This window comes from Telopea speciosissima, chromosome 2 (genome assembly GCF_018873765.1).
Source record: "Telopea speciosissima isolate NSW1024214 ecotype Mountain lineage chromosome 2, Tspe_v1, whole genome shotgun sequence".
Lineage (NCBI taxonomy): Eukaryota > Viridiplantae > Streptophyta > Magnoliopsida > Proteales > Proteaceae > Telopea > Telopea speciosissima.
In genome coordinates, this window is record NC_057917.1 from 15,643,467 (window position 1) to 15,668,380 (window position 24,914).

At 39.3% G+C, this 24,914-nt stretch overlaps 1 protein-coding gene across 7 annotated transcripts in view; it reads left to right on the plus strand.

Annotated features, from left to right (window-relative positions):
* The window catches only part of LOC122651643 (receptor-like serine/threonine-protein kinase NCRK), a 30,898-nt gene that overhangs the window by 308 nt on the left and 5,676 nt on the right, over positions 1-24,914 (plus strand). For 2 of the 7 annotated variants that reach the window (XM_043845120.1, XM_043845118.1), the window contains exons 2-10: positions 750-835; positions 1,498-1,617; positions 1,944-2,051; positions 2,607-2,879; positions 3,107-3,348; positions 3,493-3,792; positions 4,084-4,320; positions 5,118-5,345; positions 6,410-6,934. In XM_043845120.1, coding sequence (XP_043701055.1) covers positions 750-835; positions 1,498-1,617; positions 1,944-2,051; positions 2,607-2,879; positions 3,107-3,348; positions 3,493-3,792; positions 4,084-4,320; positions 5,118-5,345; positions 6,410-6,700 — 1,885 coding nt within the window. In that variant the 3' untranslated portion in view covers positions 6,701-6,934. Of the gene's footprint in view, positions 1-270; positions 295-749; positions 836-1,497; positions 1,618-1,943; positions 2,052-2,606; positions 2,880-3,106; positions 3,349-3,492; positions 3,793-4,083; positions 4,321-5,117; positions 5,346-6,409; positions 6,935-16,260; positions 16,268-21,008; positions 21,022-23,760; positions 23,767-24,914 lie in introns of those variants that run through there. The other 5 variants (XM_043845119.1, XM_043845121.1, XM_043845123.1 and 2 more) reach the window with 5 other exon arrangements.

A 24,914-nucleotide genomic window follows, 5' to 3' on the forward strand; every position in this document is an offset into this window, starting at 1 on the left:
ATGTAGTGTTTATCATTAGCTTTAGTAATTCACTACTATAGATGAGTGGCTCATGGGAGGGATTCTGCCAAAATCTTAAATTTTTATTTTCTCCTTAAAATCAAAATCTCTAGTAGACAGGGCACATTCTGTAAAACTTAATTTCGTCTCGCTATGTTTTTCATGGTTGCCTGATTTCTTTTGTACACCCCCCAGTACTTTGTATGGAATTGTAAATTATACTGTCATCTGGTGCAGGTTTGAGGGTTTAATAGTGGTGATACTTGAAGAGGAGACATCTTATTGCTCACGAAGGTTCCTCGACTTGATCACTAGAAATTACCTGAAATAACAACTGCTTTGTCAGCTAAATTTGTTGGAAAGCATGTTTCTGGTGCGTGATTGGCGCTTCGTTGTTCTTTGCAGTGATCAAGTTTGCTCATTGTTTCTTGTAGTGAGAAAAATAAGTTAGTTTTTTTTTTCCTCTTTCACAAGGCTGAATAAATGCAGAAAAATTCAATTTGTTGTTTTTTCAACACCAATGTACTTCACAAATTCTTTCATTATTTTTCACAATTCTGTGAGATATTGAAACGAAACTGAGTTGGTTATTGTAACTCGCTCATCATATGAAGAGTTTCTGTAGTCCTGTTTTATTTGCTACATATAGACAATTTACAGTTCTGGAATTAGTTTGAAGTTTAGCTTGTGTTTTTTCTGCAACTAGTTATGAGATGAGCTCTAACAGGGTTTTCTCCCTCTTTATTTAGCCTTTGTGTTGAAAGAATGAAGCTCCGGTTGGAAGTTGCCCTTGCTTGCATCATTATCCTGCTCTGGTTTCAGTACATTTCTTGTGGTTAGTATTTATATAACATTTGCCACATTGCTCTAACCATTCATCATATAGCCAAGAAGAAATCTAATGTCTTAGACTCTACTTGACTGTTTGGATAGACTTACGACAGAAATGCAGCGAGAAATCTCACCTTTGAGATCTCTTAGTGCATAAATAGATTCAATTTAATGATTCGAATTTCTAAGGATGTGATCTGTCAGACTTTCCTTCTTCAACAGTTGGAAAATATAAAGGCTGCCCAGGAAAAAATCTTCCTCTAACCCAGACAGACTGTCCATTTTTTATGAATCTCACTTTTCAAGGTGGGGTAGTTATGCCAGTTATTACTCGCTAATATAATTTAAAGTCTCAAAAATGATCCTCCAGTAGTCTCTCTATTGCTCATTTAGTTTTGCCTTTTGAATTTTCATAGAGCACATTACTAAGGATAATTTGAGAATGTGAGGATCACTTATTAATGCATTAAATGGTACAATGGACAAAGAGTTTTGGACATAAAAAACTTCAAACAGGACAGTTCTGTGGGACAAAGGGAGTATTTTGGATGGTTAGGCTCATTCTTCAGAGTGGCAAACATTGAGTGGTCAGTTACACATATTTTAACAAAAAGTGTCTTAACTCTTGAGTACCAAGCTGATTCTCTGGTAACTAACTTGTTACAGATGAACTTCCGGATGGCTCAGGCACTAACAAATGGACCTGTTCATGTGCTTCTGCTCAACAAGGAAATCAGAGCTATGCTAGTGCATCCAATTGTTCTACATCCTGTGATTGCAGTCCTGGTACAGTTCTGACTTTGTAAACAGTTGGAAGCTTCAAGCTTTATACCTTTGTACCAGTTAGATATACTTATCACCATAAACATTTCATGTAATAGCTTCCATATGCGGGAAACTGTTAGCATGCATTTTCATCTTTGCAACACCAAGATATGCATCTTCCAGAAGGGTCTTTAAATGGATCCTTGCAATTTCACGGTGTAATATATAAACACAGTAATCCCACTGTTCTGAGATCATCTGTCTCAAAAATTTTATAAATACTGTTCAGCAAACATTTGTAGGCATGAACTTAGTACTCATTATGACTAATTAGCCTCTTATTGCAGAAGAAGCTGGTGGAGATAGATGGACATGTCTTTGTGCTGTTGAGAGATTCCCGAAAACAGTTGGTCTCCATGGTTCCAGTTGTTTCACAGCCTGCAACTGCACATCTGGTAAATTTTAATAAAAAAAAAACAAGGGAAATGTTGCCTTTGAACTAGTGACCATCGATTCTGTAGTGTAACAAACAAACCAATCTTAAATTGTATTATATTTTGAACATGTAGTTTACAAGCGTAACAACGATACCTCCATACTGAAATTCTGGAACCCCTTCTGTCTGACCTAGATTTGACACTTTGGTATGCAAGAGAAATTCAGGTTAACATTTTGAAACAGGTCAACATGTTGTATAGATATTGGGGCCATATAGTCTGCTTTTGACTCTGAATGGTTCTGCAATTGAAGGCTGGTAGGAGAGTGTTGGCCCATAGTGTGTGTCAGTGAGGGTTTACTGAGTTAGTTGAATCATAGGTTTTTTTTTTAATATTTGTTTTCAATTACTTGTAGTATTATGTATTATAGCATTCATGGCTTGGGCATTACCACTGATGGAATTACATGTGCTGATTTACAGTGTTATAACTTATACGCATAGTTAATGATCCTTTTTTTTATTTACGGGCCCAGAACTTTAATTGGATGCATTCTAAATGCCTCTCATGCAGGTTTCCCTGTTCAACCAAAACATTCATCGAAGCACATTTTCAGCAAAGTTGCTGTGTACATTCTCCTAATGTGTGTTTTGCTCACAACTGTTGCATTTTTTGCTTCATTGGCTTGCTATATACATAGGAAAGGAAAATGTCCTCTCCAACTTCCACTATTTTCATCAGATAAAGGCACAAGCTGCAATACCACTACCAACCTAATAAGTCATAGGTCTAATTCCATGCCAGAATTCAAAGCTAATGTGAATTCTCTTTTGAGTCCTTTCACAGGTAAAATCAATGTCTTATCTATTCGATTGATGTTCCCTTGGGTAAATCACTACTGAATATATTCATTAGGTTTTATTTCAATAATATTTTTTTTTCAACAATACGTATTTCTTTTGAAACGGAACTTCAAACACTGACAGTGTATTTTAAACAATACAATGTGCTATTACAGGGCTAAACTTTGGTTGGTACTTAAACCTCTGGTATGTTTATTGCTTCTCTCACAGGGTGCATATGGGAGGCTTCTTTCACATTTAGAAACAAAAGAGGAACAGTACCTGGAACAATTATTGAGTTTACGTACTCAGAATTGGAGCAAGCAACCAACAAGTTCTCCGGTGTCAATCTGATAGGATTTGGGGGGAGCAGTCATGTCTATTGTGGCCAGCTTAAAGATGGTACTACTGTTGCTGTTAAGCGGCTAAAAACTGATGGGGGGCCTGATGCAGATTCTGTGTTTTTAACTGAGGTACTACCTCAAGGTGATGATAAATTTTTTCCTTTTCTAGTTAAAAAAGCTCTTTGTTACTACAGGTGGGGTTTTTGAAAAAGGAGTAGATGTCCTCTGTCCTATAATTTTTAAGATTTTCACTGACCTGTTTTTCTTTGATAGATTGAACTGATATCAAGACTCAATCATTGTCATGTGGTGCCTTTGCTTGGATACTGCTTGGAATCTCGAGGAAAACTGGCTGAGAGGCTACTAGTCTTTGAGTACGTGTCCAATGGCAACCTAAGAGATTGCCTGGATGGGGTTCAAGGAAAAGGACCCTTGGACTGGGGGACTCGTGTTAGCATTGCTTTTGGGTCTGCGAGGGGTTTGGAATATCTTCATGAAGCTGCTGCTCCAAGAATTTTGCATAGAGATGTCAAGTCCACCAATATTCTTTTGGACGAGAAGTTTAGAGCTAAAGTAAGAACCTTAAATGTATTGATTCACACACACACACATATAGGGCTTACCCAGTGCACAAGGCTCCCGCCACTGCGGGGTCTGGGGAGGGTCATAATGTACACAGCCTTACCCCTGCTTTTGCAAAGAAGCTGCTTCCAGACTCGAACCCGTGACCTCTTGGTCACAATGGAAACAGCCTCTTTCCGAAAGCAGGGGTAAGGCTTCGTACATTATGACATGATGACCACACAGATGGCATGTATAGTAACTAATAAGTATCTGAGACCTTTCATTGTGGTCCACTTGTAGATAACTGATCTTGGAATGGCAAAACGCTTGAGGAATGATGATCTTCCTAGCTGCTCAAATTCTCCTGCAAGAATGCAAGGAACTTTTGGATATTTTGCACCGGAGTATGCAATTATTGGAAAGGCCTGTCTTAAGTCAGATGTTTTCAGTTTTGGAGTGGTTCTTCTTGAGTTGATCAGTGGCCGACAGCCCATTCATAAAGTATCCAATAAAGGAGATGAAAGCCTTGTTATATGGGTAGATTTTAAACTCTTCTTCTTCTTGCTCTTTTTGCATCATTTTGGCACATTCTTATTATGATGGATGATGATGGGGCAGGTTAAGTGGTGCCCCACCCTGCTTGTCTCCAATGGTTAGGGTATGGTAGGACCCTTCTCCATTGAGATAGTATTTTTCAAACCCTTGGTGGCATCGAGAAGGGTGGTTACCTTGTGAAATTGGTGAACCCATTAATTTTCGCATGGAAAGGATTAGGGTTGAGAAATATTTTAAGAGGGTTGGGAATGGTAATGGCGTAACCTCCCTGAACCGACCTGGTGCCATCCCTCACCTGAATCGATTCTGGGGTTTTTTGAACCTGAGTCTGATGTTTTGCTCGTTGTTGAGCTCCACATTGTCCTCCATACATCCAATTGGCAGACATCTCTTCATTTCTAATCTTCAGATGCTCCACTTCCTACCAGATTATCCCATTCATCTGATCCTATTCATCTGATATGAAGCAATCTCAAGAGATTATCATCCTTGTTTACCATCCAAAAGTATGCATTTATGCAATCTAATTTGACAGCTAAGACTATGACTAAGCTAAGATTTGTTTTACTGGACTTACTGAAATGTGTATTTGACTGTGCTGATTGTGTGCATCTGCCATATGAGGAGTTATAAATTGCATGAAATGAATGGAAGTTTTATTTAATTGAAACAAAAAGCAGGATGGTATCTTCAATGTCTATGAAATATTTGTTTTCCAGGAAAAGAGAAATGTTTTTCATCCTCTTATGGAGCTTCCATTATTTTCCATCCTGTTGTAGGCTACCCCTCGTCTACAGGATAGTACACGAGTGATTTCAGAATTGCCTGACCCGCTTTTGAAAGGGAAGTTTCCCGAAGATGAGATGCACATAATGGCTTATTTAGCAAAGGAGTGCTTGCTTTTGGATCCTGATTCTCGACCAACCATGAGTGAGGTTGTCCAAATCCTTTCCACTATTGCACCTGAGACGTCTAGGAGGCGCAATTTTCCTCCAAACCTTTATCAGGTAATTACACGTTTTCACAGTTCCTATTTATTAGGGCCCTTTGTCATTCATACTATTGTTGTTTCCTTCATATTTTTAAGATTTTTGGTCAAATATTTGCTATGGGCCACAGAAGTTTGTCATCCTCAGCAAGCCATCCCTTTGTTCATCTTTGGTGGTCCACTTATCTGTCAATGTCCTGTTCTCTCTTTGCATGCAGCATTGTCCAATGCCCATAGCCCAAAAAACTAGAACTTTGAATCAATATAAGCTATTTGGTTCTGCCTGACCACCTTATGTACTTCCTACTAACTGCTAAACTTATAACTCCGTGCTCTAAAATTTTAGATCATTATGAATCAAGTGGCCCGCAGTGGTGATGAGTTGTGTACCTAAGATGAATACTGAATAGCATCAAGTCCATTTATGCTTTTACTAAGTGACTTGGTGAAAGAATCTAGGGCCAATTAATTTTCCAAGTGACAGTGTGGGGCAAATTTCATCTCAACATCACTACAACATGTGGAAAACAGATACGCCTTTCTTGGGCGACTTTTTAACTACAAAATTTCTATGGCTGAAAGTTCCAAAGAAAAATGCTTATAATGTCAGTGACAAGTTCTGTTCGGATTATGGAACTTCAAATGTGGCCCATGCAAACTTTCCCTATCTAATGGATTGTTTGATAGGCAGCACAGCACTCCATGTAACTGAATCAATGAGACTACCTATTGAAGAAATCTAGCTAGCCAACTTGAGAACCTTTCTGATGTATCCATTATACTTGGTATTGAATCGTATGTGGATACATCGCACTGTTTCTTTTGATAAAAAATCCATCAATTTTATGGTGAGATCCCACTATAGGTCTAGGTTTGGATTTCTTGGTGCTCTGCAAAACTGTGTGAGCCTAACAATCACCATCATCCTCGTTCATTGACTTGGGTGAACCTTTTCAGTCGAAGCTGAAGCTTGGACACTGTATTGGTTATCTTTGTATTCCAAAGCGATCTAACATGCTGATTTTGTTGTTCTGTTCTTCCTGTAATGCTTGCCACATAATTTCACTTGTTTACTGTTTTCAGTGCTTATCCAGTCCAAGTACAAAAAGTGCAGTTGACATGGAGATGCCTGAGGAACATGATAATGGACCCATTGATGCAGAGAGCCTACAAAGAATCACATCTGCTAGGTGGTCTGCTTGGTATTCATTACAACAGAATTTAGACCGTACCCTATGTGTTGAGAACAGCAGGAAAGAGGTGGAGAACACATTGTCGATTGCTAGAAGTTGGCATGCCCCAGACGATGAAACAGTGGACTTAACTGAGCCCCGGTTCGAATCGTTTTGTATTGCAAGCATTCAATCTCCCTGATAATTCAACCCTTTTTGAGGTGAAGAAATTGCTACATATATTGTAGTGTATTTGGTAGCATCCAATCACGAGTTCTTGGAGGTTTTAAGATGCTTTTAACTGTGACTTGAGTCTGAAAGAGCACACTCAAAACAGAGAAGTGAATCCATACCAGGGTTCTCATGTTCACACAGGCTGACAGCTACCAGTCTGATGAATGGTCGAAAAGGTATATTTTTTTGTACGATTTGTTCATATTTTTTGTATTTTATCTTGTTCTTCTTCACTGATGTACAGAGAAAATTGAAAGAAAAAAATTGTGGATTCATTAGCACCACATCCCTTTCTTTTCTTTCCCCTTTTTTTTCTCTCCAACATGGGAGACTCTTGTCCTCGGTGTTACTCACATCAATATCATTTATGGAAAGATCATTTGGTTTTATTTCTAAGATAATGTTGCTATGTGTGCAGGTGATAGTTGGCCTGAATCTCCTACTGTTACATCTTTTGGTTTTGGAACCAAGCTATTCTGAAACCTGTCCACTCTGGATGTTTGCAGCCATGCAGGCTCAACTACTAAATACTGAGGGGCCCCTTTGTTTTACAGGGGAGTATGGGGTGGGATTGTATGATGCATGAGTTCCAGATGTTGGTGGGGTGACCAATCGAAATGATTAAGTGGGGTAAATCTACTGTAGCAGTCATCTCCAATTCCACCATGGTGCAGTGTGGTGCAGTTTGGGGTGGAGAGGTTGACACCTGGCAGACGCAACATCCAACGGTCCGAGCTGTACTGCCCCAGTTTTTTTCTTTTTTGCTTTTTGAGCTCGGCACCATTGGATGTTGCACCTGCTAGGTGTCGACATCTCCATCTTGAACTGCACCGCATTGCACTTTTAGGAAATTGAAGAAGATTCTTTTTCCAAGTAAAGAGAGAGAAGGGAAACGGTGAAGAGAGAATGCCGAAAACAGAGGGAGAGTTATGAGAGATACGGGAGGACTAGAGCTTAGTTAGTAAGTACGCGTATGATATACGTATCCGAACGTTTGGCTGGAAAATACTTCCGTCCCCACACTTTCCCATATTTTTATAAAAAAACGCGTTTTTTAACCGATCGAGTATTATTCTCGTATAATTCGAGTATCATACGGTTTATACTTTTTAAGTTTTAATCCTAATGTTTAAAAACCAAAAAAAAAAAAAAAACCCAAAGAGATTCAAAGAAACGACGTTTCACACTTTCACTTTCCCTTTTGCGATTTGCGTTGAACACTTGAAGTCTCGAACCCTAGCAGGCAGCACCGCAGCAGCAGCCCCCCTCCATCTCCAATCATCCTTCCCATCTCCGTTCAACAGCCACCTGCGATCGTCAAAGCTTCGACAGCGACGGCAACAGTAACGGCAGCGGCGACGTTTCTCCTATGTGGTTAGTATCCCTTTCTTTATTTCTTCTTCCACTGTTGTTCTTCTTCACCATCTCCGTTCAACATCCATCATCATTTTATTCCTCACCATCTCTGTTGTTGTTCCTCATAAGTTTGACAGTACATGTCAAATAAAACCTGCAAACCCATACAACAGAGACAAGCAAAATACTGAAATCTAAGTAGAATTTATGCAAATGTTGACATTTATTAAATCAAATCATTCACAGCACCTAGCTAGCTACCTCTTTGTGCCAATTTATTCCTGTCGATCCATATGCCCAATTTGCCAGCTAACTAGTTATTAGCCATGCATTCTGCGTACACTCTACTTAAAAAAGGGTCCCCCTCCCTCCTCCCTCCTCCCTCCTCCCTCCTCCCCTCCTCCCCTCCACTTTGCTGATTCTCCCAAACTGAATAAAATATCTCGGGAAATATATCAGAATCAATTCATCTCTTCTTTCTTGAAACACACCAATTGATGGATATAGACGTGATCGAGGATATATGAACTACTACTTGTTATTGTGTTTATTTTAGTTCATAAAATCATGATATTATTTTGTTTATTAGGTGGTGAATGTATGTTACATAATGAATATATGCCCGTTTTGTAAAAGTATTATTGCCTTCTATGCTGTATTATATACGTATTAAACACGTATCGTATTATTATCGTATGCATTTTATTAAGCCGGATTTTTGAAAAGTATTCTTACCGTCTAGTCCGTTTAATTGCCGTACATATCCATTCCCGTTCAATTGCCGTTCCTGAACTTACTAACTAAGGACCAGAGTCTTTCAATTCTCAACCCAAAACCCTTGTTGACCAAATTCTTTTGGGAAAATTACATAAAAAGAAAAGATGCCAAAGATATTGTGTGCCTTTTTTACAAAGAACACAAACATCATCCCCATACCACACCATTTTGAAATACGAGATTTGATAAGAATACCCTCATGCAAAACCCTCCACATAAATATTTTAAAAGGGTTCATCTTGTTGTCACCAAGTAGGTCTTGAGAAGGGAAATATTTAACACGTAAAATCAGGGCCCAAAGTTGATTAGGATTAGTAATAAGCCGCCAGCCTAATTTGAGAAGAAGGGCCTTATTGTGGTAGTAAGCAAATCGGAAACCTAGACCACCCGCGCCTACTTTGGTTGGCAAAATTTCGATCAAGAAATTGGACTAAATTTAGTGGTGAGGGAAGTGGAAGGTTATCCTCTCCAAAAAGAAGAGACGATAGAGTCCAATTGGGTACAAAAGGTTTTTGGAAAGAGAAAACATGGCATAGAATAAGTTGGGATGGAGTTTAGGAAAGATTTTGATGAGGATCGAGAGGCCTGTTTGAGACAAGAGATGATATTTCCAGTCAGATAAACAATGACTGACACAGATCAAAATTTGGTTAAGACACTGAGTTTTAGAAGGGGGGGGGGATGGATAATAGTGTTCCCAAGTATATGGATGAGGAAGCCATTTCTAGTATTTCAAGAGTGGTCAAAAATGAGGGAGAAGTATTAAATCTAAAGAAAACACCATTCTTGGACAAATTAATTTGTTGTTCGAAAAAATCATCAAAGAGATGGAGTATTAGTGTTCCCAAGTATTTGGATGAGGAAGCCATTTCCTGTATTTCAAGAGTAGTCAAAATGGACTTACACAATGAGGGAGAATTATTAAATCTAAAGAAAACACCACTCTTTGACAAATTAATTTGTCGTTCGAAAAAATCATCAAAGAGATGGAGGATTGCTTTAATAGTAAGGACATCGTCTAAAGTGGTTCGACAAAAGAGGAGGGTTTCGTCAGCGAAAAGCAGGTGAATCAATTTAGTTGCTGACTGAGCAATCCTAATACCGCGAAAAAGATTCAATTCACAATATACTCTCAAAAGACGAGAGAGACCTTCCATCACGGTAATGAAGAGATAGGGGCTAAGAGGATATCCTTGTTTAATTCCTCTAGACGGGTCAATGGATTCAAAGCAACTATTAGCCAATTTGATAGAGAAGGAACAAGTACAAAAGGTATTGATCATATCATACCAATGTTGATCAAACCCCAAAAATTCAAAGATGACCCTAAGGAAGCCCCATTCAATTAAGTCATAGGCCTTTGACATGTCTAATTTTAGGGCTGGGTACCCAACATATTGGAAGGCAAAGATTTTATTGGATACATTACAAAGGCTAATTGGACGAAAGTCAATCACCAATTGGGCAGAGTCCTTTTCGGTTATAAAGGTTAGAGAGAATGTTCTCTGTGCTGCAGCGCAGACTACGCCCAGGCACATGGGCAGCCTGTGTAAGGGGGCAGGATGGTCATTGCACCTACCCCCATGTGCCTGGGCGCAGTCTGCGCTGCAGCACTGAGAACAGCGCCCCTAAAGGTAAATAGGATATGGTTGACCCTAAAAGAAAGGTAGAAGAAAAAAAATTCAATGACAAAGTTAACAATGTCACCGTGAATTTTATCGCAATAAAAAAAAGCTGTACTGAGTGCACGAGGCTCCCGCCACTATGGGTTTGAAAAGAATCATAATGTATGCAGCCTTACCTCTACTGTGACAAAGAGACTGTTTCCAGCCTTCCCGATGCATCAAGGCCCACCCTCAATTTTGTCCCACATGTAGATATATAGCTATGCGGCTTCAGTTTTTTTTAAAAAAAAATCTTCTGCACATTTACTAACTACGAGGACAGGCACAAAGGGGCAATCAATTTCTCTTCTTCTTCCTTTTCTCCACATGCTCTAGGTGCCCAGTTGTTTATTCAGGACTTATTGCATCCAAACAACCGAGCTTATGAGGAGCCTGTCATCTCTGTCTATGGAAATCCGGTTTTGTTTGGTTTCTCTGTTGGTTTCCCTCAGCCATCCAACTCCACGTTGAAGGACTTTTTCTCGGTTCTCTGGCATCCACTGGGGTTACTATCATTTTCTATTGTAGATGAGGGCCGGTTTATGATTGAGCTTAATTCAGTTGCTGCCCGTGATAAGATTCTGTCTCTCAGTCCATGGTGGTGTGGGGATAATATTGTTAATGTAATTCCTCACAACTTTGATGAAGATTTGTATGCGGCCGAACGTGACTACGTTCCAATTTGGGCACAAGTTAGTCCTATTCCATCGGATGCTTTCTCCTATGATGCCATTAAACAGGCAGTATCTTGTGTGGGCAAAGTGCTACTACTTTATCTTGATTCCGATCTGGATCTTCCCCCAACAGTGGCCAGAGTAAAATTATTAATTAAGTGGCGACGCCCACTTTGCTTACACTCTAAAATCAGAACATGCAGGGGAGAGTTGGTTCCTGTTATTATTAAATATGAAGCTTTCAAGATATGTAATCGCTGCGGCAGGATTTGTCACAATGTTACCTCCTGTCCTACCATTTTTGGACCAGCAAGGTCCAGTTCGGCTGACATTTTCACGGGCCAGTTTGCTCAAGCACTCACCTCCCATCTCAAGGTTAATTTTATTGGTCTCCTGGAGGATCAACAGCAGAATGTTAGACAGAGTGATACTATATGTTTAATTGATTCGGGTTCCTCTCCTGAGTCAGTGGTCCGTAGAGATGTGAATGTGGACCCAGTGGATGGTGATGGCATGGCTATTTTGAACCCGGTGGATGGTTTAATTAATGTTGCGATGGACTGGGAGGGAATTGACTGTTCTAGCCCTGTTTCCCCATCTTTTGGTCTTAATGCTAGGTGTTTCCAACATCTGATGACTGATTTTCCTCTCGACAGTCCGGCTTCTAACCCTGTGGCACCCACAACATTGTTACCTACTTCCTCACCCACTGCCTCTAATGATGACTCCTTTATCAATACCCTTTTAATTGAACCAAAATCTGACTCTTTATCTGCTGATATTTTACCCAAGGAAAGAGATATCTTGGACACCATCGAGTCTGAACACCCTACTTCTACTGCTCAACCCTTTTCCCCTTTGCCCTTAGATCTTGACTCTCATTTTGGTGTGGTGTCTGACCTGGTGACTGCTACTACTCCCCCTGGCCCACCTTCTGAGTTCTCTGCGGGGTTGCCTATTGGACAGGTTTATTCCAAAAAAAGAAAAATTTCTTTTTCTCCTGCCCCTGCGTCCTTTTCTGCTGATTTAGTTTCATTAAAATCGAACCTCTCTCACTATCTTCAGTCCTCCCATGATCCTACCACCTTCTTCCAGTTCTTACTTTCGTGGATGGAGGAGGAGTCTTCTAACCTTTCTCTTTCTCCGGCCAGTTTTGCTGCTGATAGCTTTATCCCACCTGGATTGGCATCTGAAGTTTCTGGGGGTACTCGGTCACTGAATCCGGTACGTTTCTTTACCTCCTTTGTGGATTTCTTTAATTATTCTTGTTTATTGTTTGTTATGCTTTTATGTGTCTCTGTTAGCATCTGGATTCTTAACCAAAAGGCGTTGGCAAGATCCTTCTCACCTTGTCGGTTTAGATTTTGTATGTTTTTTAACTGTGCCGTCTCTTACCTTTATATCATGTTGTTGCTTTCTTGGACTATTAGGGGTCTTAATAATAAATTTTCTATTAAATGTCTACTATTGCATGTTCACAAACATCATCCAGACATAATATTTTTGTGTGAAACCAAATGCACTGATCATTCTAAATTTAGTAACTACTAGTCTTTATCTTCTTACTGTTCTTGCTGTTTTATTAGTAGCTCCGGTACTAAGGGAAGGAAAGGTGGTCTTTGGCTCCTTGTCAAACCTCAGATTAATGTACTTTCCATATTGCACTCTGACCACTTTATTGCCATTAAAATCCAGGATGACTCTAACCGCCTATTGTGGCTTGTTTGCATTTATGCTCCACCACATCCAGGAGCTAGAGTTTCATTTTGGGATGAGCTATCCACCTTTCTGAGCAGTTGGATGTAATGGTTTGTGTTATTAGTGATTTCAATGAAATTCTTAGGCCAGCGCAAAAATTTGGTGGGACTCCTTTCAGAAGTTCTCTATCCAATCGTGCCCTTCACAATCTTATCCATGACTTCTCTTTGGATGATATTTTTTTTCGTGGACCACGCTTGACTTGGTTTAACAGACAAAAACCTCTTCGGCTTATTAAAGAATGTCTTGACCGCGCTCTGGCATGTCCTGCTTGGTTCTCGGCTTTCCCTAATACTTCCATCACTAAATTATCCCCAATTGGATCTGACCATAATCCTATTTTATTATCCACTATTGGGAACCGGCCTTCTTATAAAAAAATATTTCATTTCCAAGATGCTTGGACTCTTCACCCATCCTTCCCCGAGTTTTATTCATCCATTGGAAAAGCAAATTCTCATGACCCTATTAATTGCAAACTTTCATGTCTTTTGAATGCCATTCACAGCTGGAATAGGGATGTGTTTGGTCATGTGTCCAACCTGAAATGCTCCCTTGTTGATTCGTTTCTCCAATTAATTGATAGTGCTTCCCCTGATAGACAGGCCCTTCAGCATATCACTGATCGTCTTCAGTGGATATTTCAAGCTAAAGAAGTGTTTTGGCTTCAGAAATCTAGACAACTGTTTATTAGGGATGGCGATAGGAACACTAAATTCTATCATTCTGTGTCTAAAATACACTTGCGAACCAGGCGGATTGATTTTCTAATTAATGATCTTGGTCAGCAGGTTGAGGATCCTAAGCTTATGGCTTTGTTATTTGCGGATCATCTTAAATCGATTTTACCTCTTCTGATCCTTTGGATCCTACTTTTATTGAATTTCTTTTCCCTAAAGTGTTTAATGAACTAGATTGCACTTCTTTAGTAGCCATTCCTTCGGTTCAGGAAATTAGAAAGGTGGTGTTTTCTTTTGGACCCTTCAAGGTTACTGGTCCTGATGGTTTTCAAGCTGTGTTTTTTCAAAAATTTTGGGATCTTGTGCAAAATGATTTAATTTCCTTTGTTTCTAAATTTTTTTTGGATGCAACCATTCCCTCAGGAACAAATCACACTTTGGTCTGTTTAATTCCTAAATTTGATAATGCACATAAGGTGGGCAATTTCAGACCAATCAGTTTATGTAATGTAACTTACAAATTTCTTTCAAAAATAATTGCCAACAGATTGAAACCCTTATTGTTGTCTATCATCTCACCTTTTTAGGCTGCATTTCTTCCAGGACGACAAATTTCTAATAATATCATCCTGGCACATGAAATTTTTCATTTTTTTAAACATACTAGGAGTAAAATAGGTTTTGCGGCTATCAAGATTGATATGTCTAAGGCTTATGACAAATTGGAGTGGGGCCTTGTAACTTATCTGTTTGATTTTTTGGGATTTGGAAACCATTGGAAGAATCTAATCAATTCTCTTATTTCGACCTCTTCCTTTTCTATTAAATTGGATGGGAGCCCATTTGGCCATTTTTCTGTGTCTCGAGGACTTCGTCAAGGATGTCCTCTTAGCCCTTATCTTTTCATTGTTGCTTTAGAAGTACTATCCCGTTTGATTTCTGCTTATCGTGATTTGAATCTTTTTCAAGGGGTGAAGATTTCTCGTGGGGCCCCAGAAATTACTCATCTTTTGTTTGCCGATGACATTTTTATTTTTTGTCGGGCTTCTTCAGAATATTTGCCGACCATTAAAGCGATTCTTGATCTTTTTTCTGACCTTTCAGGTCAGGAAATCAACCTTGCTAAGAGTGGTATACACTTTAGCAGAAACGTTCCTTTTTCTGATAAAGTGGCACTTTCTAACCTTCTTGGAATTAAAGAGATGGGGGATAACTCTAAGTATCTAGGGACTAACCTTTTTCCATGCAGGTCTAAGGTGAGGGAATGTAGCGGGGTAGTGGAATGAATGAAAAAGAAGTTGACGGTTTGGAAATCGAACTTATTATCCTTTGCAGGTCGTAGGGTTTTGATCCAATCGGTATTAGCCTCTACACCTGCTTTTATTATGAACTGCTCAGGGATATTGACTCTGTCTGTCTCAAGTTCTGGTTGGGAAATAAGCAAGGTAAGAGAAACTCTACTTTGATTGCGTGGGATAAAATGTGTCGTCCTAAATCCCAGGGAGGACTTGGTTTTGGCTGAACACCATAATAAGGCTCTGCTTCTTAAACTTGGATGGAGGGTTATCACTGAACCTAATTCGCTTTAGGCCAAAACACTCAAGGCAAAATATTTTTCGAAGACGTCGTTCTTCGACCTGACCACCAGATCCAAGAAAGGTTCACAAATTTGGAATAGTATTTCCCATATCATTCCCACTCTTAAAAAAATGGTTATTAGAAAGCTGGGAAATGGGGAGACCACTTTCTTTTGGATTGATAAATGGAATAAATCATTTCCAAACAATCTTATTAATTATTCCAAATCTGAGCTATCCATAAGAAACAAACAGGTCACCATCTCCCAAATTAACACTGCTGACAATTTCACTCGCAATTCTGTTAAAGCCATGATTCCGACTAGCTTGCACCCCGTGATTTTTAATTACGATTTAAATGATTCTAATGATAGTTGGTGGTGCTCTTTAGCCAAAAACGGTAAATTTAATATTAAACATGCTGCTATTTTTCTTCTAACTCCTCCGATTGTCGATTCTCTTTGTTTTTTCTCTTGGTGGAACTTCTTTTGGAAACTGAAGCTTCATCCCAAATTTAAAATTTTTTTCTGGCGTTTGCTACATGCAGGACTTCCGGTCAAGGCGACTGTTTCAAAATGGTGTCAGATCGACCCATACTGTGCCTTCTGTAGAAATTGTATTGAATCCTACTGGCATCTATTCCTTTCCTGCGATTGGGTCAAACATATTTGGGTGGTTGGACCTCTTGGTCTACGTATTGAATCTCTAGTCTACAAATCCTTGAGCGACCTTTGCTTTAATTTTCTATCTTCTAAACAGCTAGATAAGGCCTCTTATATTTGGTTTTTTGAGGTTTTTATTATTACTTGTTATTTTATTTGGTTTGCCAGGAACAAAGTTTTGTTTGGTTCTGAGAAACCAAATGCTTTATGGGTAATAAACCAAGTGACTCGATGGATAGCGGATTTATAACTTTACCCCACCCCCCTCTATTCCGATGATGTACCTATTATGAAAGACAATTTTTATGATTTAAAAAATTTGTCATCTATTCCTCAATTTAAATACCCTATTTTAATGTGTGCAGGAACCCAGACTCCAGGAGTAAGACTGGGAGGCTAGTCGTACATTTTTTTGTCGGATGGAAGGTTTTTGTGTTTTGCTGCAGGGAAAATGGAATCATCGTCAACTTGGGAATCTGAATTGTACAGTATTAGGACAGGTTTAGATCATGCAGCGTAGTTAAGCATGGAGATAAAGGAGATTTGGTGCACAAATATATCCATAGTCAATGCTCTTTCATCCCCTTCTAACTATCCGTGGCCTTATAATTATATTAAAGATTTAATGTATATAAGTGATAGAAGTCAAAACAATATCTTTACCATGTATAAGGATAACCTGTGTCTAGCTACAGGTCTTAATCTTGCCACTTATGCGCAAGACAATCACTTTGTTTTCTATTAGTTTTTTTTAGTAAAATGACTGCTGTTCTTATCAACAAAAAAAAAAAAGTAACTACGAGGACATAATTGTCAGAAACGAAGATATGTATGAATCAATGCCTGCTCACAAATACCATCCACAGTATCGTATCAGCATAAATAGAAATCATGAGCAGTCAAGTTCCACTTCACAAATGCCAAAATTCGACAAAATTCTGATTTGATTTTTTAACACCTTGGTTGGTAATGGGGAGTGGGGGACCGAGGACTAGGATGCCATATATCATCTCAAAATTTCCATGTCTTTTTTCTCCACCGCTAACTTTCCAAACGCGAAAGAAAAAAAATGTGAAAGATTCAAGATGACCGTCCAAATTCTGTATGTTTGCTTTTTCTTTTATTTTCGTGGGCTTCCAATCACTGCCCAAAATGTGGGTGATAGATGCAAGACACGACACCGTAGTAGTCGAATGATTGGATGTTGATTCTGTTTGTGACGTCTTGAATTATTTGAAAAAAAAAGAAAAGAGGAAAAAGATCCCCATGACTTTTGACTTGGACTCATGGAGTGAGTATTTCTTCTCCTACCCCCTGACTTGAGTTGGGATCAGCTACTCAGGTGAGAAGCAGTGGGGACAGATCCCAACCCTCCATGGACTGTGGACCCATCTCTTAGGTGGTGGGACCCACACCCCATGGAGAATTCAGAACTGTGACCACCGTCCCCAAGTGGGGAATAGATCCGAACTCTACTCATAATGACCCATAGCTGACAAAAATGTAAGACCCTTATTACTGGATCTCCTTCATCTCCTGCCCTTTCATTGGTGCTGTTTCCCACTTGACATCTTAGGAAACATCTGCCATTCAAAAAAATGGAAATGGATGATCTGCTCGGTGCAGGTGAACGTACATCTCAGAGTCAATCATGTTAAATGACAAAAATAAGACAGATGGTTGCCTCTCACTTGTGTGTGCAGGAACCAAACTCCCAAAAACATTACTAAAGCAAGGCAAAAATGAAGAAAATGACTTCTTACTCTTCTATTTTGATTAATGTATTTTTTTTTCTCTGCTAAGATGATTAAATCCTGAGGGTGTTCCACACTTTTACATTAAATTCCAATTGAAGCAATTTTTTTTTTCTCGGTTTCAGCTCTGTGTAATACATAAGCACTGTTTTGACTTTCCATTACCATTGATTAAGAGAGGGCAACCCCTCTGAAACAAAATGAGGTAGTGAGTTCTACCCATTGAATGGTAGATGGAGCAGCATGTATGCACAGAGGAAATGGTAGATGGAGCATGCATGCACATAGGTGCACCAAACCAACAAACTATATTTTTCATTACCCTTTAAGGTCACCATTAGGTGCATATTCAACTAAGATCCAAAGATCAAAGAATAAACCAGAAATACCAGATTCAGTGAAATAACATCAATACTTCATTAGTTCCAGGTTCCTTCATTTTGTTTCTTCAATTCTTTGATGGATCCACCAACACCACCACCACCACCACCACCATCACCACCACCACCACCACCTCCACCTCCACCACCGGGTCCTGAACTCGAAGTACCGTTGCTCCCACCGGCTCCTCCACCACCACCTCCACCATCTCCTCCACCACCAGAAGGTGATCTCTTGGGTTCATGGTAAAGTTTTATCTTTTTTTCTTATGCTTTATTCTCTAGTCAACAGAAACTACTCCAAAGAACTTTGAATCTCTTTCTTACCAAATTTCCTCTCTAAAGACATTTGGTTTTTCCTAATTTGCAGTTTGTGGTTTCTCTGTTGCTGTGGCTTATTTACAAGCTGCTGTCCACCTCTCTTCGAGCCTGGACCTCCAAGTGCAATTTGATACATTTTTCCATTCTTCTATTTACCTTATTAACCTTTTAAGTGTGGTGTCTGCCTCTATGTTTGTCTGGAGAGAGAGAGAGAGAGGGAGAGTGAAATACTTTAATGAGTCTCCCTCTCTAGTAAGTCTGTCTTCAGGTGAAAATTTAACTCTGTGATTTAATTTTTGTATGTGGACTTGGAAAATTACACATAGGGATTGAATGATTTTCCTGTTCTATTGTTCCTTTCCCCTTTCTTTTTCTCTTTGTATCAGTTGTGTGTGTATTTGCAGTGATATTGGGAACATGTATGACTATATCAATAAATTTCTCTAATTACAAGTTTTATTTTCTTCAATATCTAGACATGTATAAGGGACAAAGAAAAATGTTTAGCTGAGATTCTTTACTACTTGCTAATTTTGGTCTGTGCCACCTAAAATAGTATATTGATTGTATCCTTAGTGAAAAATTATTATGTAGCTTATGTTTATTTCGGCTGCCAAGAAGCTTATAATTAAATATTGGGAAAATCTGTTTCTAACAGTCAAGTTGTAACCTCTCTTCTGCAGTCTTTTTCATTGGCTGACACCTTATTGTTCATGGGAAGAAGGCAATAAATTTCACGACAAAGCTCCTCAAAATTTCAAACTTCCAACATCTGGAGAATCAAGAGCAATTAAGTAATTTAAAGCATTGGTATGGAACGATAAAAACAACTATTTTTATCATCCGAGAATGCAAAATCAACCTAAAATGCATTCCAAGAATGCATACCAAACGCTGCCTTAGTTAGCAGGTTTAGGTCAGAGAACCACAACCCAATTCAATTGGATTACTTACCATGGAGGAGAGCAGGACAGTCTCTGAAACTTCACCACACTGATCAAGCAAGAGGTCAGGTCTCTTAGTTTCCCAAATTTACAAATTGCATGCTGATACTCTAAATGTTTACATACCCACAACAAGAAATCCATAACATCTTGGGAATAACATTAAGAATTAGAGATAGTCATTCTAGGGTTTGCACAGTAACATTTGCATTTTTAATTTGGAAGAGTTATGTATTTAGATTAGTATTTTTATTGGATTGCAAAGGTGAATGTGAAGAAAAATTGTCCTACATAAGTGGGATAATGGAGAAAGTACATATGTTTAATGAGAATTTGAAAATCTCTTAGAATATGACTTGAGTGAAATGTCCAGCTCTGTTTTGAGTGAAACTGTGAACTAGTAGTGCCTGTGGTTTCTCTATGTTTAAAACGGATAAGTGATTTTGATAGAGAATAACTGATCCCCATTTTGTAAGGTCAGATACAACACTTAAGATCAAGAGAGGACAAAATGATATAGAACTGAACTAGATATATGAATCACCAATGATGTTTCTTAGAAAGAGAGTTGAAATGTGGTCTGCAATGTATTAAATTAATCTTAGGAAGAAGCAACATGTATAAAGAAGGTAACCTTTGTATCCATGGAAGTTTTTCCCAATCTCCCTTTGTCATGGATGTAAAGCCGCTGCAAATACAAGGAGCGAGAGCGGTTCTGCCCTTGGAACACAGAGATGAAAGTGATGTGAGGCGGCATCAGATCATCAGAGGTTCTTGCAAAATTACATCTTTAGACTTGTCATTGTATGCTTCGATCCAATCCCAATACTTGAATCCATGTTTTGGATTCATACGTGCATTTCATATGGTGGGGACTTCTATTATCCTAAAGGAGTGAGATCCCTTCTTTTTATATATCAATTCCAGACAACTATGAAAAAACAAGCAAAGGTTTTCTCCTCTCTTTGGAAGTAGTTGCTCTTTTCACAATCAAAATAAATGAAATGACTAGACTAGTGAAGAAAGACCATTTGAACAGGTGCATTCCAACATAGTAATTCTTCAAAATGTTGTTCATATGGACAAGAATCTAGTTCTACAACAAGGCTGATTGGATGAAACTGAAATTTTGTGGACAGGTAGGCCCCACGCTTAAACGTTTCTAAACAGGTTATTTACATCGAAGTTAACTATTATAAGGCTGTAAATAAAACAGATTTAGACCATAAATAGGCAGATCTGGCTTGGGTTTGATTCGATTAATCGACATCAATCCATTTCGATATCGAAGGACTCACAGATTCTAGTTTCATATGTATATTTGGATCCAATTAACAATGTTCGACACGTTTAACAAGAAGTAATAGATCTTGCAATAAAAAAAATAAAAACGAAAAGAAAAAAAAATAACAGCAACCAGGTATGGAAATTTGTTGAGATATATTTTTTTGGGGGGAAAATTTGTTGAGAATTTGAAAACTTCAACATGAAAAACAAATTGAATTGTCAAAATAATATTGAGAAAAAGTACTAAAAATGTGAACGTTGACCATAATTCTAAAGCTAATCAGGACAGGACCAGCAAACCAATCAGGATTGAAATGGAACCTGTCATTTTCCCGGTTTCAAACTGGTATTGAAACAGAGAAGTGCGATAGAGCTCATTTGTGGTTGGGTTAAACCAGGAAGAACACCACAAGCTACAACCCCTCCCCCACCCCCCCCCCCCCCCAAAAAAAAAAGTAAAAAAAGAAGACCATGAAATGGAAAGATTGTCTTCACGTTGAAGGAAACAATACCTGCAATTGGTGCTTGTTCAGCATACCAAGCTAACATTGGCCACTTCCTATGGTGCTGATCTGTGCAAGCATAAAGAAAACTTGGCCAAGCATTCCAACTGCATGACTATTCAATGAAACTGGGAGGGAGAGATTTAACTTCTGAAATAACATAACCCAAGCAATGCAACAAGTAGTTGATTATTGAGATCACTAAATCTACTGCAACTTGATTTTGTAACTTCATGGCAACTGCTTCCCGTCTTTAACCCGTATCCTTGGTGGACTTCACATATTCTTCATAAAATAGCCACCTTCTGAAATCAACAACCTAGCTTTCTTTTTCTCCACCTATGTCAGAGAAATCCAACATCACAATCAGTGTTGTTCCTAAAAACAGCAATGGAGATAAAACACTTCAATCACGAGAGAGAGAGAGAGAGAGAGTGGATGTAACATAAGTACTGTTTCATAGTTATAGATCTATTAACCAATAAACTTAATTCATTAAAATCATGTGGAGTACATCCTAAAACCCATATTTAGAATTCTAACATTTTATCCTTCATAGGAGCACCAGGCCAAAAGCTTAAAAAACGCTAAGATGACTACTTCATCCCAAGTAAACTAAACCACCTAATAACACTCGATACAAAAACAGTGAAATGGAGGATGCAATAATTGGTAAAATGAGATTCTTTGAGACTGTATTCTTACAGCTCCCCCGATCAATGATGTGAAAAATAAGAAATTAATATAAAACTTAAATGAGCCTTAAAAAAAACCAAATTCCAATTTGGACCCCATAAATGTTAACACAATAAAATTATTTTGATTTGAAAATATTTCATAGCAGAAATCTACATCAATAAAAACCTTTTTGTAACTTCCCCAATTTCGTGTAAACCACCCAAGTCTACCAATTGATACCCCAATAAACTTTCTCTAATTGACTCCAATCAATTCCCTCACACCCATAAAACCTGATAGCCCAAATCCATGGACAGCCCTACTTCTTTTTTGGTTTTTTCTACTTGATAGAATTTGATCTTCTTCAGACGTACGGCCTCATAATCATGATGACAACAAGAAGCTCCGGGTGATTCAATATTTAACTTCAGGTTCAGCCAATTCTGGCTAAGCATATTGTGGCATGCTGATGCAGATACGTCACCCTGAAGGGCTTATTTTATTGAAAATAAGCTTTGGGTTGGGTTTTGTAGGTGTTGGACTTTTGATTCCATGGATTTACTTTGTAATTGACCAATTTAATGAACCTAAAATATGGGTAGTGATGAATCCAGAAATAATGGACCAATAGAAGAGCGAAACTTTGCCAACCAAGGACGGAGGAAGAATAACCGGTCGGACCAAGCCATGACCCAGTCAATGCTGAATACGTTCAAACCAGCAGCTCGCCCTGGGAGGGCGATGAGGAGCTGAGTGCTCACACTCGGCCCATGATGAGGGGGTGCCGAGTGCTCACACTCAGCCCACGACAAAGGGATGCCGAGTGCTCACACTCGGCCCACGATGCAGGGGAGCTGAGTGCTCACACTCTGCTCACGACGAAGAGGTGCTGAGTGCTCACACTCAACTCACGACGCAGGGGAGCCGAATGCTCACACTCAGTCCACGTCGAAGGGGTGCCGAGTACTCACACTTGGCCTACGATGATAAAGCGCCATTGGTCAAAGACCGAGTACTCTCACTCGGTCCCAGGTTCAAGATTGGAGAACCAGGAAGACTCGCATGGTCTACACTCAGATGACAAGACAACCCCCCGGTAAGGGAACCGAGTACCCACACTCGGGTCGAGGCCTTGCAGTCGGCCTAGCATAGGGTCAGCCCAGCGCAAAGGGTGGGATCTCCCTGTTAAACCCTATAACGGAACGATAACCGTATCCACACAAATCACGAAGCCATGTCACTTCATCCCGAAGATCATGAGATATGGTGAGTCAGCTGGGATCAACCGTCATCCACTAGCGGAACCGTATCCCACTCAACTAAGGACTCTTACCATGAAAAGAGTCCACTTCCAAATATAACTCCGGCACAAGCTCTCCCACCTAAATCAGACTCTTTCCTTACAAGGACTCTCTCCATAACCGCCCAAGGCCACACTATAAATACTCAGGTATGAGGCTCAAACGCCATCTATCTTTCCACTAAGTTAAAACCCTGTTGCTTTGGAGACCTGACTTGGGCATCGGAGAATCCTCGGCCGGAGCCACACCGGCTCTCCTTTGCTCACTCGGTTTTTTGCAGGTTCATCCCAGGCGGACTGGATTGGAGGTTTCTTGACGCAATAGGTAGAAAGTCGAAAAACGGGATTTACTTCATTAGTTTAGTTAGAGTCCTGTTTTGAGCCAGTTCTTTCATTATTTTAATTTCCTAATCAATTTATGTTACCTTTTTTATTAAGGATTGGGTTAGGCCTTTCTTTTTTAGTGTTTGAGTCTGTTTTTGAGTCTCCTATATAAGTTTGTAAGGGGCTACAGCCTTGTACACCAATTTGATTAATAAGATTTTGGCTTGAGCCTTTTCTTTTATTCTATGAGACTCAGATGGCAGTAAGATGCGGTGCTATGTGATGGGATACCATTAATGGCTGGTGGGATTCCAGTCGAGGTTACGTGGGATGCTTAGTCATATCTTCTCCTTCTTCTTCTTCTTCATTCTTCTCCATCAATACTCAAGTAAATAGTCCTTTGTTTTCTGCCATTGTTGCTGCCTGTAATTTGTCAGTCCTATCACTATTAGGATCATAGTTGTCACGGCGTCACGGCGATCCAAGTCGGTGGAGGGGTGTCACGTCGATATATCGACATGTCGCCCGCCATGGCGTTGCCATGGCGAGCATGTCGACCATGTTTTATTTTTTATTTTCTCTATTTTTAATGTGTTAATAGATGTATACTCAAGCCATGTTTTATTTTTTCTCTATTGTTTCTCAAGTTTTAAGAAGAAAATTCAGAAATCGAAGAAGAAATCGAAGAGGGAAAGAAGAAATCGAAAGAAATCGAAGAGGGAAAGAAGACAGGAAGAAGAAATCGAAGAGGGAAAGAAGACAGGAAGAAGAAATCGAAGAAGAAATCGAAAGAAATTGAAGAGGGAAAGAAGAAATCGAAGAGGGAAGAAGAAATCGAAGACAGGAAGAAGAAATCGAAGAGGGAAAGAGAGTCAGGAAGAAGAAATCAAAGAGGGTCGCCATGGCGTAGGTCGCCATGCAGCCCTCTCCAGCGCTAGGACGCCATGGCGTCGCCATGGCGACGCCATGACAACTATGATTAGGATTGGTGAGTTGGAAGGTGAATCTCTATTCTGATCTTTGTTTTGATTACTGATATTTTGCGAGTCAAGTTTTCAGTCAATTTTCGGGTTTCTATTTGAGTGGAGATTTTTGACTTGGGATCCTATCCGGGAGGGTTTAAGGATTCTTTCTATCAACCCTCCACCAATTTGGTATTAGAGCTTATCACCTCCTGTTTAATACAAGGAAGATGAAGCTAGAAGTTCCTTACTTTGCTGGACAGAGGGATCCATTCCTATTCCTTAATTGGTTACATTCTCTAGAGGAATATTTTGACTGGTACAACCCAACAGAGGAGCTAAAAAGCTTAGGTTTGTTTACTTCCAATTGACTGGTCATGCTAGATAATGGGGGAAATTCCATGAAGAGAGACTCAAAGTTAGAAGACGTGAACCTAGGACTTGGGAAGAGATGAAGCATGAGTTGAAAACATCAAGTACCTACAGGAACATATGCGAAGAAATCTCTCCCTTCGACAAGATTACCACCAAAATACATTTACAGTTGAAGAGAACTTGAAACATTTATTAAACTGCATGAT